At 33.1% G+C, this 19,984-nt stretch overlaps 1 protein-coding gene across 1 annotated transcript in view; it reads left to right on the top strand.

Annotated features, from left to right (window-relative positions):
• LOC148167582 (uncharacterized) overlaps positions 1 to 18,676 on the top strand; it is a 128,204-nt gene extending 109,528 nt beyond the window's left edge. Inside the window, exon 7 of the mRNA XM_088047907.1 lies at positions 15,610 to 18,676. Coding sequence (XP_087904033.1) covers positions 15,610 to 15,716 — 107 coding nt within the window. The 3' untranslated portion in view covers positions 15,717 to 18,676. The remainder of the gene's footprint in view (positions 1 to 15,609) is intronic.
• Positions 18,677 to 19,984: the final 1,308 nt, after the last annotated feature.

The following is a 19,984-nucleotide window of genomic DNA, read 5'->3' as shown; positions in this document are numbered from 1 at the left end:
TCATACAGTTTTCACATCAAACATAACAATAGAACCCCAAAGGTGTATGAATTCATAATAACTTGTCGGGAGAGTTACGACGAAACTGGACCACTATTCTCAAAGCTTTTAATAACAAAGAGATCAACAGTAGGCAAAAAATTATATTCATTACAACGTTTTGTTATGAAATTTTTATGCAACTAACAATCTGTCAAATGAAATTAAAATATAATCAAGTTTTACTTTATATTCATATACTTTGAAACGAGAAGCAGCAAGAAAATTATTGTAAAAAGGATTCATGTAGAGCGTTTAAGGAGCTATAAAAAGATAACTTTTTCGTCACAGAAATTCTTCCTGCTTTAAAACAAAATGAATTATTTATCATCTGAAGTTAAAATGAATCTCTCAACATCGGAAATTCCATTCTATAACAAATTGTAGTCTCTAGGTCTACGATTTAAATAAAATTGAAAGCTAGAGCTACTGCTAAAATAGTTCCGAGGTAATTATCCCATTTTTCGAGTCCTCACATAATACAAACTCTCGAAAATATCCATGATGTACTTTATTACCCTCATTTGCGGTTAAAAATGTGCACTTTAATCCGTATTTTGAAACAATTAATATCTGTCATGACGTGGAAAAAGATTTGGGTTGCAAAGAAAGAAAAAAGGAAACAATAGAACAAAAAAGGAACAAAATTAAAAAAATTTATTCAATGTTGTGTGTCGCAGTTTCACATTTCGATAAATTGAAAAAATAAAATTCGTACATTTCTTTTTATGTATTTTCTTGCAGAATAGATATTTTTTAAGGACCGATTAAAATGTGAAATTTTACTACAGTAAAACCTAGAGTACAAAGCATGTATTTTTCATTACTCCGGACGTTTTTTATTTTTTTAAAGTTTGACGAATTTGAGAGTGAATATGAAAAACTGGAATGCATTTTTCATAAAACTCGCTGTTCTCAACGAAGCCTTGTTCACGTAATCAATCTATGCAAAAACACAATCCACAAACGCTGCACCTTATTTGTGCAGTCCCTGTTATTGCAATCACAATGGTATTATACAAAGCCACATTTTTGTAGTATGCATGCACGTCAATATTACTTTATCAGCAGGAGATTGCATTCTGAAACCAAAAAACTGCGTATAATATATCAAAAGCAAACTACATACTTTCATAGAAATACTGTTGTGACTTCATGTATGCAAGACACCCAAAAAGCTCGCAAAGGATTTAATTAAATCCGCGCTATTGGTTTGTTTGGACACTAATTGAAAGCGAGTTTTTGAAGTCAGAGTTACCATGAAATAATGGTCCGTGTATTCGTAAACGTAACCACAAAAAGGAATATCACCGTTTTTCACATGATCCTCTTAAATCGTTTCTATAAATCTCTCTGCTTGTAAAAAGAGAGATTGTTTATTATTTGGACTACGAGTGAGGTTTTATTTTATTTAAAACGTAAAATCTATGAAACCAATCCATATAAACAAGAATAAAAAAGATGTGAACCCTGATTCTGTATATTAAGTTGCACCTTCTGTGGTTGTTATTCAAAGGAACAGATCTCTACGGTATTTTAAATCTCAAATTTGCCTCATGGGGTCGGTTTATTACACTTCTATCCTAAGCCCCTTTCGCGTATAGAAAGTATATCTTGATCTTGAGTAAGAGCATGTATTAAGTTTTTTGACTGTATTTCATATTAATGGACGTACAGGACCGGTTAAAGCTTTAATATATTTTGTTGGTGACACTAATGCGGAATTACGCTAAAATTGCTCGACTCATAAATCAGAGATTAATAAAATTAAAACCATGCGACTTTTAGTTCACTCCCAAATTCGTTTTAACGCGGTTGTAGGCAAAAGGGAAATTAGATTAGAATAAACATAAACGTGTAAAATGTCATTTGTGATAGCATTTACTCGAAATGTTTAATAAACATGTAAATTTTGTCAAAACTACTCATGATAGGGCAGGTTAAATTAATTTCATTTTACACCGAGAACAGCAAAACATTTTCTTTGGGATCAGAAATATAAATAGGCGTTATGTCGGTTAGACAGATATACAAAAGAGCGCTGGTAGTTTAAATGACCGTTGTATATTCATACCTCCTAACCTACGTTCCAGAACAATCTACCCAAGTGTAACCCATTATTTAATTGAAAACCTGGATGTCTGCCAAGGTTTCAAGTTTTGTCATCGAATAAATAGAACGGCTGTAAAAAGAGCTTCGTTAACCCTTTTGTTGCACCCCGATAAATCTATTTTCATAATTTATCCTCCATAACAATAATTAAGTAGTTGATGAATTTCATTAATTTTCTACAGATAATTGGATTAATCTGATATTAGTATAATGGAATCCCGAAATGTGCACCAGAGTAATCAGTCGGTTCCTCTAATTTCCTCGCTCGCTTTAAAACTTTGAATACCCTTAAAAATATAACTCTATTTATCTATAAATGTGGCTTTATGATTTTACTGTTATTTTCTAATTTATGACTTCAACTAACTGCCAGCGACGTTGCATATTTCTTCATAAAGTTATACTGCATATTAATGGCTCTCTGAATATTTCACAGCAAAATGTGAATTAATCATAAATAATATTTTACCTTTTTCAAACCACCTTGAAGCATAGAACAATTGAATTAATAACCTTTTTCCTCAAGCCACAGAATGACTTTTTTTACCTCTACAGGGTGTTATAGAACTGAGTACACAAAATTACACTGGTAATAAAACTCAACATATGCAACAATTTTTCCTAATGGAAAAAAATCCGAAAGGATTTCGTTTTGTAATTAAAAATCAATGAAAAATTGCTGTTAAAACCTTTACTCGCTCATGGATAAACAGCCGAAGATAAAAAAAACTTCCGCAAAAACCAGTAAACCAACCGAATTATCTTTGCGGTAGGTCAGCACCAATAAAAATAGTGCTTTTTTTGTTCTTTAATTTTATAGCTCTTATTTGGTAGGTGGGCGACTTGTCTGGAATTATGGCAGTAAAAAGACTAAAACAGAATTAAGTTGCACACATGCAACAAAACATTAATGTTGATTTGTAGGTATACACATGTGCTTCCAACAATCTCTATTTATAGCAGGTAGCTTCTGAACTGATCTAATAAGTTTCAAGCAATTTTCAAAAAACAAACAATTGAGAATTATCTCTAACACCTCATGTAGTTAGGCCATAGTTTACCAGTCAAAAAAATGTTAAGATTATTATTATGTTACAATAAGTTAGTATCGAAATTTCAAGTGTTCAGTTTAAGAGGCAAAAATAGTACATTTAGAATATTATTCGGAGTAGAATAGCTTTTGTATTTCATCCATATTGCATTGCTTCGGATTAACCGATCCACTCGGAAACATATCCGGTTTTCACTATTTTTTATTTTGTTATCGAGCGTTGCGTGGTTTCGAAAACAAAAAAGAATACACATTTCTCCGAATCAATTCAAACAGATTTGCGGCTGCAGGTGTTATTAGGAGAATTTTTTGTTGTCTATAAGCAGAAAAGATGGATCCAACCAATTTTTATTTTCAGTTTGAGTCAGGCAATTTGGAAAGGGTCGTGGAAAACCTTAACTTTACATTTTTTTATTTTAAGGAATAAAAAAAAGAAAATGAAAGAAAAATTTAAAGTGAATCTAAAAAGAATTTGCACAGGAAACTAGGCGGCTTATACACAATCTAGAGAAAACACAGAGAATCTATAAGATCCAAAGAATCCAAGGATAATTTCCGTAATATTGTCATAAATGCATGTATAAGCGATACGTTATGACTTCCAGGTGTCATAATCATAAATAACGCATAAAACGAAGCACGTGTTGCACCGATTTTACACGGGTAGAAGCAAAAAGACCGCTTTCCACAAAACTGCATAAATAGACATAATTCGCTGTTTTCTACTTTTTTCGCCAATTTACCAATGTATCGACCTGACTATGCACAATGCAACTAAAATTGCAATATGAAGCAAAAATAAATCTAGAATCAACTGCATGATTACAGTAATTTTTATTATTTATTATATGGAGGTAGTTTCATTGTTACTTGGCATAAAGACTAGAATTTACACTTTTAATAAAAGCTCAACTCAAATAAAATTACATTTGAAATGAAAAATTCTTAACAATGAGTTTCAAAGATTTTATTTAACCATCAGAGACGGCGGAACAAAAGGATAATTTTTAATTTAAAGAGCACGATACTCGTAAAAAGTGATAATGTATGGGCATTTACATTCTCAAAGACAGTTGTGAAGAACCTCTCAAACTATCATTAGTTGGACCGAATAAGGTTAGTGGAGCGTAATTTTGGTTCGATAATAATGTGAGAATTAGAATTGGTCGTTGCTATTGGCAATTTGACTGCTTATTACAGAGCACTTTCTCTTATATTCCTGATTAGTAGAAATTCCAGTGTAATGTTTTGTGAAGAAATCTTGAGGTCTTAATTGGTACTTGGAGGGTGAATTCAAAACCTTTGAAATTTTGATTCAGTGAAGAAGAAAATTGATAGGATTGATTGACGACCTGTGTATAACACAAATGGTGGATATGTGCCTAAATAATTGTATATAAAAGGTTTTTTTTTCTTAACGAGAACATCAAAGATGTTTTTCCATTAAATTTATATTAAGGAGACAAAGTAGACATTTTCGTAAATGACAACTCTGGTGGAAGTAATTCGGAAAAATTACATTCGATTAGTTTTTTTAAAACCGAAATTTTTGTTTTGCGTCGTTTTTGTTAGATTCTAACCCAAATGTATTTCTAATGTTGAAGTTAAATGTGTTGCTGACTACAATTTAATCTGAAATATAAATCATCCAGTTGTATTCTATTCATGGATCCATACGTTCCTAGTGTTTGTAGGTCAGGTTTTTCTCGACTACTGTTGTCCGGAAAAGTAATAAAAGTTTGAAACTGACGATAAAAACGCAATGTGGCTTTTACATGTCGACGAATTACAGCATCATACGCGTAAGAGTGTCAAGATTAGCCAATATATCCGCAAGTTCCTTTTGTAGCAATCAGCGTTGTTGGAGCCGGCTCTAATTTGCAAGTACCATTTTATCTATACTGGTTTTTCCGGCTCGCGTGGTGAATTATTAAAATTCATGCACCCTCGTCTGGCGGAAGCTGTCCGTTCGGTGTATCAAGCTCTCGGTTTTAAGGTGCAATAAATTTCGAACCTATCGGTCAACATTTTAGCCCCGATTGGAAGCGTGCAGGTTTTGGCAAAGATTAACGTCTGGCAACGCCGCAAACAAGAGGTGTAACTATCAGCTTTTATTTAATGGGTTTTGCGCACCATTTTCTTTATCGAGCAATTCGAGCGATTTGCGGATAACCTCTAATAAAGCTGTCCGCGTATGGAGTAAGACCTGAACTTTTGTCGTACAGATAAATCAAAGAGACCGCGAATGTGGCTAAGACGTGGTCCCAAAGCTTTGCCGTGGCTTCATTGATCGCTTAATGTGCGGCGAATCATGTGTGTTCTGCTTCCAGCCATTACTTCGACCCGCAAAGATAACACATTTCAAATGTTTACTACCATCGTACTCACATTTTACTGATTGCTTCAATCATCATCTAAACTCTTCTTATCATCCGCGGAAACTTTACAAACTTGCTAGCAACTTTCACACTCTCACAGTTACATTGCAATTTATTAACACAAAGACACGTCCTCGGTGACCAACGATCCCAGAAAATTTTAAGTCTCTGTGAAACAAGGCGCTTATATAAATAAAGTGGGTTTTTGTAGCAGGATAAATCTTGTGGTCGCGTGCCCTGTAGGAAAAGTCTTACAACGAAATAACTGCTTAAATTTTGTCGTTACTACCCAAGTCGTCCTTTTTGTTAAAGCTAAAAGTTCAGAACAAAAATTCGACTTAAATCTGCAGAATCCCGTTTTATAGTTATGACTCGATAACTTCCTTTCGTCTTGTCACACTATTTCTGCATTGTCAAGCTCAACTTTCTAACAATCTCCATAATCCATTTCAAATCTATAAGAAAAACACTTGAAAATTACGACGCGACGTTAAATTTCGTCGATATCTCTAGACGCAAACTTTAAAAGAAAGAAATCACTTTATTTCTTGAGTTTAATATACATATTTATCAACTCCGCGATTTTATTTCCAATTTTCCAATAGATGTAACAATGTAGACCTTTATTCTAGTAACTCAAATATTCATTCATCACCTTTATTACGTTTTATGATTTTTTTTTAATGAAACAAAATAAAAATTTTCTGCGCTTTTCAACATTTCAACTCATTGTTTGCAGCAGATCCGTGGGATGATAAAGAAAGCCATTAAATAAGGAAAACCATTAAGTATTTATGAGAGTAAACTTTATGTAAGACACATGATAGAAATGTTGTTTTCACAGACCATAAATTCTACAGATAATTCCACGCTTTGTTATTATGTTATTAAACTAAAAAGAAGTGTAAAAAACTTAGTGGCTGCAGAATTTTAGTTCCCTCTGGAAGACCGCCCTTATATAAATTGCAGGTGTTTGTAGCAGGACAAATGTTGTGACCACTTGTCTTGCAGGAAGAATCTTACAACAAGAAAACTGCTTGAAAAGTCTCCTTATTAACCACGTCGTCTTGACTTACTTTTTTCTTGTTTTTCATGCTTAGTTTTAATTAGTCGACAAAGAAAAATTTCTTATCCTTATTGTAATGGGCGGTAATTTGAATTAGCGCCTTTTCCAACGCCTAATGGCAGGATTTGCCTACATTCTCTAAAATAAATGTTTCAGTACTGACCTGTATACATAACGATGCATATGTTCGACAACAATAGACTAAGGACTAAATATATAGAACATAATGCAATGTCTCTCATTTGATTAAGGTAATTTATTGTTTGCTTTATCTACATAACAAACGTGTAGCCATTTGACCGTGTGATTACGTGCTATTAGTCTGTACTTCAATGGAATGGGGAATATTAAAATGACACTTTGTGCCTTCCGGCTTGATCACAATTATCATATTAAGGTATTTCAATGAAACTGTTTTCACCCTGCCGAAAATTAATCCACTTTCTGATCGGTATTAAGAAAATAAATTACCACGTTTGTAATTTACATAACCTGCCTTTCCTTCTTCCTATTTACTTTGAATAATATAATATTTGTTTCCTTCTGGATGGTGAAACCACTCAAATTAAAGCAAATATAACATGAACTATGTTAAACTTGTGCACATATTCTAAGTTCTGTAGCGGATTTGTAAACAACTGTATCTAGGCAAGGTAGGAAAAAAAAGGCAATTTTTGACATTATAGCTTTTTAGTTTTTTGTTAAGATCGAAATATAAGTTTCAATAAGAAGTTCCTCAAAATTGTAAACAATAAATTTACAAAATAACAACTAATCGTAAATATTGAAGAATAAAACCATAAAGCTAACGCATATGTATTTTCTATAAAATCCTCTTTTAGCTGTGAGTACGACAATGCACGTATAAAATTCAAATTCATAGCTCGAATATCCGAAGCAGGTACATTAAAATAAAATCGGAATTACGTATGTCACTCCTTTTCTTGCACATGTTAGATGAGGCATAAATTTCCAATAATAAAATTCTTCGGGAATCTCCTCTGGATGTCATAAATAACAAACCGCTTTAAAAAAAGATTTATTTATCGCCGTTTCCAGATTTAATCAAAAATTGTTTGATATATCTATCCTGTTGAAATTTATTGATGTAGGAAACGCGGTTACATGTTTAATTTTATTGAGAGCGTGCGAGTTTGTTTATTTTTATTTTATATTATAGGAAATAAAATGCGGAGAGGGATGAGAAAGAGTAAAATAGAGGGTGGGTAGTAAAATGACAATAGCATTTTGGCTTATGTGGAGAAACGAACATGTTTATATTTTTTACCCCTATCTGTCAACGGTGAACTTGATGTAGGTTTTTCGTTAGACTCCTCTGATGTATCAGATTTTTTTGAATAAAAGATAACACCACAAAATGGATTAGAGTAAACAAAAAGCTTAAACACTTTTATTAATGTTTAGTTTTTGCACCAGATCACACGAATTTGAGTTCGCATGAGTTTCGAAATTCAAGTGGCTCATTCAACCCCAAAATTGCTCATAAGGGAGTGAATAAAGACTAACAATGTTCATTCTCATTGTATATTTTGATATCGATTAAGCTTTCATTATAATTAAATACCAATCAGGTCTTATGATTTATATCCGCATATTTCAAATTGTTTTGCTATAATTAGCATCACAAATTGCAGGGAGTAAATCGGTTTTATTATACGATATTCATGTGGTTGCTGTGGCCTTACCATTCGGATTCTAATTGCTCTAATTACACCAATTATACATGCCGTCCCGTTAAATGATGAACTTTACAAGATAGCTGCTGCTCAGACCGTTTATTTGGCGCTCACCACCACCAGCAGGACTTTATCGTTGACAAAAAATTGCAAATCCAAAAATGATTCAGTATAAGTAAAATAAATTGTAAAACTTTTCGCGTCGGTGGAACTCACATTGTACAAGTAATAAAACCGGTATTTCATTGTCCACCACCACAATAAAACTAATCCGGAAAAGTCTAGAAAAGTCCAAAGACTCCGAGTGCAACATTTAGGTTCCTTTACCATTCGACAAATAATCCGTTTCGCACATTTATGAAATTTCTTTCAGATTAATAACTTTCAGAGTTTCAGAGAATTGTGTCAACAGGTTCGCAAAATATGCATTTTTTGCACAAAGCGTTCCTAGATAACTTCTTTTCAGTTGCATGTCCTCAATTCTTGAAATAGGGTGCTATATCTTCGTTGAAATGTCTTGTATATTATGTTTCGAAAATAAGCTGCACGGTAGGATTCACACGTACCTACAGAGTAAAATTTATTGGAGCTTTAGTGTCTCTAAAAAGTAGTTGATGGGTCTTTTTTGCAAATGAATCTTTGCATAGTCTTCTAATAAATCATTCCTCTCTTTTCGCGAATATTTCCCAAGTCAAGAAAGGAAACTAAACATTTTTTGAGGTTCCAAAAAAGGTGCCATCCTTTCACTTCTTAAACAGTAAAAGTAATTGTGATTCACATTTTTAAAGCAGACAAAGAGTGTGAAGTCTGGCGAATCCGAAAATAAAAAAAAAAAACGCAATATCATTAATCTTTTTAGAGTGAAAAATATGTCGTATATTAAGCGCATCGGACAAACAAAAGTCACTATTCCGGGATTGAACATGTTATACGTTTTTTACGCTGCTTTTATGCACCATAAATTTAATCTCATGAACTAGTACTTGATGATTATATCATCATTTTACTTTCCATATATTGGGGGATCTGATGGATATAATATAACTGTCAGAGCCAAATTAAGTTTGAGTATTGATCTAAAATATGTCCTCCTAAATTTTGCCGGTTTCCACCATTAGTAGTCGACGAAATAATAAAACGAGAGTCTTCACAAGATTTACTACAGATAATGTATGATGCATGGATCATTTATAGAAATTCAATTCTTGCACAATGGATCTAATATTTTCAGTAAACATTTTCAAGTAACCAGAGTCTTATAGGTATGCTACAATACGAGATAAAAGAGCCAGTCGAAATGAATGTAGAGCTGAACTTGAATTATCCAAGTTTTATGATGAATTCGCGTGTTGACTGAATTTGTGAAGTATTTCGTGGTTTGTTATGCATTCTCATTCTAACTGGAATTTACACGCTTTAATATGACGATCTAATTTTTATTGCACAGCTGTGATTTTTGGTTTGCAGTGGTGTAATTAGCAATCGGGTCTGTGGGTTGAAGCATCATTGATTTGCGTCACATCAAATTTACTAAGTTCGCTAATGAATTCAAGCTTAAAATAATAAATTGATACAGAGTGACAAAATGAATTTTTTCATTACGGCGGTAGATGTAAATTCTTTATCGAAAATGACACGTAAAGCCATTTATTGTGCAATATTTCAGTCGAATTAATACGGGCGAGTTTTCCCAAAACATAACAAATATTGACAATTGCAAATAAATTATTCGAATAGTCTCAATAAATTAGAGCGGACTAATTATTGCCTTAGCCATAAACAGTATGTTTGTAGTAATAATTAGTCAAGTTATAAATTGTAGAAACTTATTGGATTTCCAGAAGTTGAGATAGTTCTGATTTCGGAGTCGAAGGACGTATAAATATGGTGTAGAAAATTAATAAGAAATTTTCCTTGAGTTATTAACGCAATGAAGGGTTGTTGAGTTACACTGATTACGGCTTTATTGCGTCGACGTGCCACCTGCACAATGACAACACCTTTCAGTTTCTGCAGAATTAAGACCTACATAGAATAATTAGTCATTATGCGCTGTAGCGCACTAAAACTCTGAGCTTTATCTGGAGCTCCATCTATTCTCTCAACATTTCTTACTCAGGCTTTTTGGCAATTTGCCCGAATGATAGCCCACAAATTCCATCTGACCTAGAGATAACTGAACTGTAAATGGGAACATAAATATTAATTAAAACGGTGAATCTTAACGTCCGTCAATGAAACCTGAAATCAAAAATCTCAAAATGCTAATCACATCTCGAACCCTCGACCCGATCAATACCTCTGCCATATGCAGTTCTTGTGAGTCCACCGCGATCATATTTTTTTTAAATCACCTACTTAGAAATGGGAATTGATGACATGTTCAGGAATAGTTGTAAATGCCACACCCAATAATCGATCAAGAAGACGCTGACGAATACTTTTGCCATTTGTAACGATTGGACATCATCCATAAAACCGCAAGTGTCCTAACATTGTACAACCTTTTCTTTAGACTCAAACTTTTTATGGAACGCCTGAAAATATTGTCGCTTCCATTTTATTACTAAATAAAAACAACTCCCAACACAAATGAAAACCTCCTAGAAATCGGATTTAAAGCGAATCTTCACAACCAACGCTTTTTTATATAAACTCGAAAAAAATTAAAGCGAGCTTTTAGTTCTGGAAATGACATTATTTACTCTTCTTGTTGTTTGTATGCACTTTAGTTGACTCGAAGCAACAACTGCACTAAATCTCCAAGGATTAAACCTCATATATTACAACCCTCGCTCCAATCAATTAAGTAAGACAGAATAAGAGGGTTATGTTCTCAATCTAACATTTGTATCAAACTTTATCTTGGCAAGTTGCAACTAAAAAACGTGCAACAAATTCCATCTGCCAACTCCTAATAGAAAAATTATTAAAACCGTCAACGAAAAACTGATATGGGCAAGTTATAATATTAAGACCAATAAAAAGTTTTTGTGGAAACTTAGAACCTCACGGGAAAAACAGTCAACTGGTTTAGAAAGTTCCGATGTAAACAGTGTAGCACATGTTATATCCAAGAAAAACACCAGACTCGAGCTGACTTTAAACTCGTACCAAACAATCAAAATTGAATATTACAAAAATAAAGGTTTTGATTCCAACAAAATCTTATTATTCTAATTCGTAATGGAAACATGATCTTGTTAATACAAGTTTGACCCGAGCACACAAAAATTTTCAGATTTTATATTTACACTCTTTTTTCTGCTCGTTCAAGTTCTTGGAGACTTTTGATCTCTTGACGCTCTAGAACAAAAATATTAAATGTTCTTTGATTTTTCAAACTGAAATAGCTACAAGGGCGTTAAATAAATTGAGTAATACATACAGGTATACCAGAACTCGCGCTCCAGATATCAATACAGATGGTAAATTTCAAAATCAAAAATTGATTAAGTTTAATAGTATTCGAGAAAAGACGAAAATTTTTTTTTGCCTTAACTTTCAAACTTTTGGGTCAAAATGGTTGCCGTTTCTCTGTTATGGGACACTCTGTACACAGGATGGTGAGTACTCTGATTACTTTGATTAGTAGACTAATGTTATTGTTGTTTTTCATAAAAGATTTAGGAACCATGCAAACATTTTTCATTTTTGAGTTTTCTTTGTGCAAACATTTCAAAATTTTGACGTGATATTTATATCCTGCATAATTAATTTTTCAAATGATCAGAGGCTAATGTTATTAATAACTTAAGTTTACTCCAAAAAATAAGCGAAATATCGATATCAGAAGGTTAGCATAGTTTTAGTCATGAATTTTTGCGAAAAACTGCAACTTTCGACTTTTGGTAAATTTAAAAACTACTTTTTATGTAAAAAATCGCGAGAAAAACCATAGCTCAAACTGTATCTCAATATCTGTAATAGTTTCTGAGATATTGAGCACGAATTGTTTTGAACCTTCAAAAATTTGATCCTCTGGCGATAACCCAAAAATTCAAACGGCCATAACTCAGTTATTTGTTGACAAAAATTAAAAATTGCGTTTTTGGATTCAGCGTGTTATTCTGCGTAAAGCGAGCCAAAATTTGTTAAGTTTGCTTAACAAATAGACGAGGCATTGGCCAAAATAGTTATTTACAGTCGCGTGTGGTAACTTACATTTTACAGCGCGAAATCAGTTTAAAGCACGACGGTGTAGCCGGAGTGCTTTAATGATTGAGCGCTGTAAAATGGTTAACGCACAAGAGTTGTATTAAACTTTTTGGCCGAAAAATTTTAATTTAAATAATTGGGTTTTTCAAAATTCATGAAACTGTCACATCTGACATTTGTAAATTTCATCATCTGTCAATTCTGTCAATTTTGTAGTTGGTGCACAAAAAGTACACAAGATGGCGTTGTATAAAAAACGTTTTAATATTACTTTAAAAATAGAAATATTGTCTTAATTGAGATATTAATTTAGGTAGATTCCACCTTGGTGATCAATCTTCATTATGGTAAAGTGATTTTAATTTATAAACGCATCTGAAGAGCAGACGATTTGGGCAATTTTTACCGCACGGCGTGTGTAAACGTCCAGGGCGCTTGTAAATCAAGTGTTTCCGAAGTTGTCAATTGAATGTTAATTTGACGTTTACAATTCATGAGGCCAAAAACTGTTTTTTCCTACGACCCCATATGAAAGTGGCGTTTTCCACACGGTTAAATGACTCCGAAAGTTGAAGTTTTCGTACGTCCATTTCCGAAAGTAAAAGTCACTAGTGTGCTATGAATATATCCGCACAAACCTGTCAAAATTTACAGTTATTTTACAAATACAAATGTAATTCTTGAATTTTTGTCTTAAATATCTAGACAATTCACTGTAAACAACATGCATAATGGTAAAAAATAATTGGTTAGGTCGTTTCTGACAAATCAGTTTTGACAGGTCAGTGCGGAAATATTCATATCACAGTAGTGACTATTACTCTCGCAAATGGATGTACAAAAACATCAACCATCTAAATATGTAGAATACGTCACTTTTATATGAGGTCGTAGAAAAATGATATTTAGAATAGATAAGAAATGAACTATTGTCACATCTTATGGTTTCTTCCTGATGATGGAAGGTCGTAGGAAAAATAGTGTACATAACTCGTCGGAAACTGTCTTTCTTACACTCGTGTAATATCTGCACCTGGCTGGCGCCTCGTGCATCTACATTTGCACTCGTGCGAAATTGGTCACTTACCGTACTTGTTATGTAAATATCTATTTCTTACGACCCCATATGAAAGTGGCGTTTTTCACACGGTTAAATGACTCCGAAAGTTGAAGTTTTCGTACGTCCATTTTCGAAAATAAAAGTCACTAGTGTCATATGAATATATCCGCACAGACCTGTCAAAATTGAAATACAATTGTAATTCTTGAATTTTTGTCTTAAATATTTAGACGATTCACTGCAAAACAACATGCATAATGGTAAAAATGAATTGGTTAGGTCGTTTCTGACAAGACACTTTTGACAGGTCTGTGCAGATATATTCATATCACACTAGTAACTTTTACTTTCGTAAATTGATGTACGAATACATCAACCATCTAACTATGTGGAATACGTCACTTTTATATGAGGTCGTAAAAAATGATATTTAAAATAAATAAGAAATGAACTATTGCCAAGGCTTATGGTTTCTTCCTGATGATGGAAGATCGTAGGAAAAATAGTGTACACAACTCGTCGAACAGTGTCTTTCTTGCACTCGTGTAATATCTGCACCCGGCTGGCGCCTCGTGCATCTACATTTACACTCGTGCGAAATTGCTCACTTTCTGTACTTGTTATGTAAATATCTATAAAGAGGTCATTTTGGGGTGATTTTCTATCACTATTTTCAAAGTGAAAACGACGTTTAATAATTTTGTGTTCTATATCAATCGAAAGAGGAGCTCAAGATCAATCTACTGGCCGAATTTGAGATTGATCGGACAAATAGTTTACGAGTTATGGCCAAAAATCAAAAATAGAAACATTTTCATCGTTTGAGTCGGATTTTTTTTGCAAAAACTGCAACTTTTGACTTTTGGAAAATCTAAGAACTATTTTTTATGTAAAGAATCGCAAGAAAAAGGATGATGCAAAAACCACATCTCGATATCTGTAATAGTTTCCGAAATATTGAGCACGAATTGTTTCGAACCTTCAAAAATTTGGCTCTCTGGCGACAACCCAAAAATTCAAACGACCATAACTCAGTTATTTGTTGACGAAATTTAAAAATTCTTTAAAACGACGTTTAATACCTGTGTTTACATCAATCGAAAGAGGAGCTCGACTTCTATCTACTGGCCAAAATTGAAATCAATCGGACAAATAGTTTGAGCCCAAAAATCAAAAAATTGAAAAATTTTCATCGTTTGAGTCGGAATTTTTTTTGCGAAAAATCGACTATCAAATTTTGGGCTTTTGAGAACTATTTCATATGTAAAATGAGCCGAGAAAAACAATAACGCAAGCCGCATCTCAATATCTCTAATAGTTTCCGAGAAATTTAACTTTAAAAATCAGGAAAAATTAGGAAAAATGAAAATCAACTATCTGAAACCTTAATCGGACATAACTTATTTATTTGTTGTCGGATCTGAGTTGAAATCCCAGATTTGGAATCTGCGGAAAATTCTGCGTAAAATGATGTATAATTAATAATTAATTATTATTACTACGGTGAAACATTTGTAGATATTATAAAAAATATGTATGTACTTTATTTATAAATAATGACGACAAACACAAAATGTGAATATGCAAAAACTAATGCAATACATTTTTAATAAAATCCACTGACGGCAGGTTAATTCTAGCTCAAAACAAAATTCTGTGGTTTGAAAACCACGGGTTACTAAAAATATAAATAAATAACAGTATAATGGCGCTGATGGTTTCATTACTCGTATTGGAAGATTGAAAATGAATTTTTTGTATAAAATAAACAAACATTTCCATATTTGTCACAAAAAGAATAATATTAAATTTGTAGCATCATTGTAAATTTAACTAAATATTTGTCCAATTATTTAGTAAACAGTAATTTTAAAAATTGTTAGAGATAGGTTTATCAGATAGGTAAAACAATACATAAGCACGTGCACTGGTGTTGTATCCGGTGTAATGAACCCTAACATGCAATGTTCATACAATGATTTTGAGTAAGGTTTTGTGGTTAATTAATTCAGTGATGTTACATTAACAGGTTACATTTATGTTTGCAGGTGAGCTTCCGGCGGCTGTCCACCACGGCAACGCCGCCCCTTCGGGACTAATTTCTCCCACGTTGATACTTGTATTGGTTGGCTGGTTATTGGCGTACCAAAGGTGACCCTTGTCTTATTGGTGCAACAATTTTAATTAAACGTGCAGGTGACTGAAAGGGTGACCCATTGACCCGTATAATAACTATAACCTAATTATACTATCATATCAAGGTGCCGCGATGGACCAACTTACTGTAACCGTTACTTACATGGGAATTCTCAGTTTGTGCCGGTTTCAGTCGGTGATACTTTACAGCCAAATTGAAATCATTTCAAACAAAATAAGTCCGTTTCGCGTGTTTATGCCGCTCGATTGAGGTAACCTTTTAGTGAATCAATTCGTTGCACACTTTCCGGAAGTTATTTTCTTTCATTTTTCGCACATCAACGGACGATTATCTTTCGATAAGTTGCAGCTAAAAGGTCATCTTTATAGTATTTTCGGACTAAGAACTTAAATAGTGAAGACTCTCAATATACAAGTTCTTTTTAATCGAAACATAGACACTGGAAGCTTACGAACGTTCCGAGAACTAGTGCATAAAATATATTTATTAATATAATGAACAACAAGAAAAACATGTGATATAAATAATTTTATTGTGTGTATCTACATTATAATTGTAAAATTTCATTCCACAAGATCTTTCTTTTCTTGAATATTAAGATTAAGTCGAAACAGAACCAACATAGATACTCAGTATTCTGAAGACTGGAAGATCTTGTACCTACTTTTAACGCTACAGGAGTCCTTTGGCATCGAATCAGTTAAATTTTCATTTTTATAAATAAGAAATGATATCAAACTAAAATTGAACGGACTCCTGACCAACTTGTATATATCTATATATGTCCAACTATTTGCGAGTTAGCATCCAAATGAAATGTCTACAAACACATGCTTTAATATTAATTAAAATTTGCTCAACTTGATATGAAGTTGAGTGTATAACTTTATTGTTTAAAGTAAAATGTAGTTTAATTCATGAATAATGTTCCATTCATTCGAACATAATGAAAACAGTATAATAAAATCATGCTGAGCTTTAAACGTACATATAGAATGGAATTCGTAATTGTTGCAACATGAATATGTGGATTCGCGGTTCGAAAATTGAATTTATTTTATGTGCGGGTAAAAACTGAAATTCGTTAATATTGAAAGCGATTGCACCAATTTACATAGCTGGCAGCGCTTACAGCGCAGCACGATGTCGAGATCGTCTTGTTCTCGTATTCTAAGCAAATCTATCGCCAAATACTCCCATACGATTTTGGAATAGTAACTTTACAGAAAATCGATATTGGATGCTTAATTCGCAACATAGTTTGTTCCAATTCTGTATTATCCATAATAGAATAGGGACTCGACTTTAGAAGAAGCTCTTTGTGCAATTAGCTGAGGTTATATTCATATCAAAATTAAAGAAAAAAAGAAATTCGTTTTACGCATTCGGAAAAAGCACTGAATTTTAATTGTGCACGTCAGGAATCTAGTTTTTTATTTCTGTGAATTTTAAGCGTAGGCAACCCAATGTGCAGCCGTGTCATGCCAGCTGAGAGCTTTCCCTTGTTCCACCAAGTTACATTGTCCATGATTATTCTTCTTTGCCCAACAATTAAGCTCTTGTTGATCCTCAAGCTCTACATCGCACAAAAAATTATTTTTCAAGTGTTTATTTATAAAGTTTTTCAAATTGAAAGGAAATGACGAAGTTTGTACGTTTTGAAAGCTTCTTCTAGAGTCGTTAATTCGCTCTTAATACCTACCCCTGTATAAATATTTTCTAACTCGTTATAGATTTATAAAAAGAGAGTTTTAGTTAGTTTTTAAGATAGTTTTCAAGATTGCGATTGTGATTTTTACATTTTGTATAAATGTAGCCATGTCAATATTTATCAGAAATTTTCCGATTTCAGTGTAATATATATTAGGAAGGAAATTGTGAAAACTGGTGCTGGCCGACTTACAAAGGGAAGGCTAATAATTCCCTGTTAATGTAAAAAGGATTAAAGAAACCACTTTACTTCAGCAAGTAAATTTCCGGAAACTTATTTCCTATTACATCGACAGGATTAACTTTTATGGGAAAGTTGTAAATAAACACATATTCTGTACATGTCATGACCACTTCTGCACACGATACAACCGAGTCGAACTAACGTTGCTTACCCTGGTTCGTGATGAATGTCTGCTAAATGGCGCGTGATCTGATTTAACAGCTGCTACAGAAGGCTAAGCTTTGATCAATTCACCCAACACTAGGCCAGAATTTTTACGGATATTGTTAGCCAACATCCAAATCTAATTCATAAATGATTTATCGGTCTTCTTTTGTCTTTCCTTTCGTATGAATCTTAGAAAACGTCGCTTCCGCTAGTGGGAAATAACGCTTACTTCAAACCATGAGGCGGCGCAAGATGGCTCTCAAAATAAAAAGCAAATTTTAGAAAAAAATTTCCTCGAAAATTGTTATGCCTTCAAAATCGAATTCCGAGCTAAGACGTTTTACGTAAGTGGTTTCCCTGGCTGTCTGAATGTTATTTATTTAACGAGTGAAGAATAGGAAGGGAATTCTTCCACGACGGCTAACAGATAGAGTCAATCTGACGATCTCCAGGTTTCCAGACGTTGACACAAGTGTAAGACGTTATCGTTAGATCTTAGGAAACACGTCAATTTTTCAACTTAAGGAAATGAAACGTCTGAAAATTTTCATATTGCTCTTATTAAATTTGCATCGACAACTTGGAAACTGTTTACAAAACGTCGAACTTTTTGTTGGCAATTTTAATTCAAACATTCGATACAATTAATACCCATCAATTGAAATAAAATGTACTTTGCTCAACAGGTTGAGGATTACACATGATTCGTTACATTAAATCTGTGGTTGTTCGCCCGATTTCTGTAAATAATGTTGGATCAATGTTACACATAACGTGATTATTATGTATATAAAATATATAAACACATAATATATAGACACTGTTTGTTGTTTTATAAATAAAGTATAAGATGATCTTTGTGTTTTTTTTTTTCCAGCTCCTTTCGCGAAAAATGCGTTAAAAGTTAAAAGTTGCGTGAGTATATGCAACAGTTCTAACCCAATAAAGAACAGTCAATAATTAGACACACTTCAGTAAAAGAGAACAAAAAATGACACGATCTTTCTGCATAGTTTACAACCAGGTCACACAGAAGTTTTAAAAAAGCTTCGCAAAAAATCCTGCATGCTTGGGAACAATATGGAACAATACCACTTTGATATTCTCTTGCTCTAACAAATTTTAAGCCTTGCATTGTACATGAATTAGCAGTTATGAGGCTCGTGCTTCAAGACGTTTTTAATAACTTTAGCTTACAAACGAATTGCATACATTGCAAAGATAAAAGTCAGGAAAAATATTTCGTATTCCTCATTTTATTCTGAATATTGGAGACTTTATAAATAGTATTTAATAAACATAATTTATCACGGGCGCGCATCGAATCAGACTCGTTACTGCCCACACTGTCGCGCCGGTTAAATTACTTTTTAATAAATACTATTTTCAAAATCTCCGTAAATTATAAATACGTTGTTGATAAACAATGAGACGAGGTATATTTATTTTATTTATTTTATTAATTTAAAACGAATCAAATGACAAAATAGAGCGCTCAATTTTTGGTTTATAAAAGAATGTTGCAGTAGAAATCTGATTCGCCGTTTCTTGACCACATGTTTCTGATCAAAATATTCTGAAGTGGCGATTGCGCTCTAAATCATTTTTTCTCATTCCTCCGTGTACCTGGTGCAATTTCCTAGAAACTTTCAGCTACAAATTCTCGTAGAAATGTCTTGATAATTTCTTTCAATCCTAAAATAGTACAGTGGTTTCTTGTTAGAAATATTTTCACGTTTCGCACACCTTTGCTATATATGAAGCACGTGCGCTATATCGTTTCGACTTTAAAGTATTGTGGAGAACACGACAAAATGCCGTTGCCTGTAATACCTGTCGTCACAAAAAAAAGATTTATATGCATCCGTTCACTACACAGATGACAAATTTCTTAATTCATCTTAATTAGAGCAACCAGAATTTCGATGTGTTGGTCGTTAGAAAACAAATTAAAAAAAGTGTAAGTGAAAGTAAATCTTTCACGTGTCATCAATAATAATGAAAATATGCAGTCTTCCGCTTAAATAATTTTAGCAACAATGACAAAAAATATGAAATCTAAATCATGTAAACGGACATTCTCTCGAGTCGGTATAATCGCGTTGCCAACCCGGAAACAAGTTCATTGACTAGGAACTATAGGAAACTCTAGAACTAATAAAAG

This window comes from Gnatocerus cornutus, chromosome 10 (genome assembly GCF_029298725.1).
Source record: "Gnatocerus cornutus isolate USDA-ARS CGAHR chromosome 10, icGnaCorn1.1, whole genome shotgun sequence".
NCBI classification, from domain to species: Eukaryota; Metazoa; Arthropoda; class Insecta; order Coleoptera; family Tenebrionidae; genus Gnatocerus; species Gnatocerus cornutus.
Note: the sequence above shows the minus strand (reverse complement) of the source record. Positions and strands in the feature narration are given on the sequence as shown.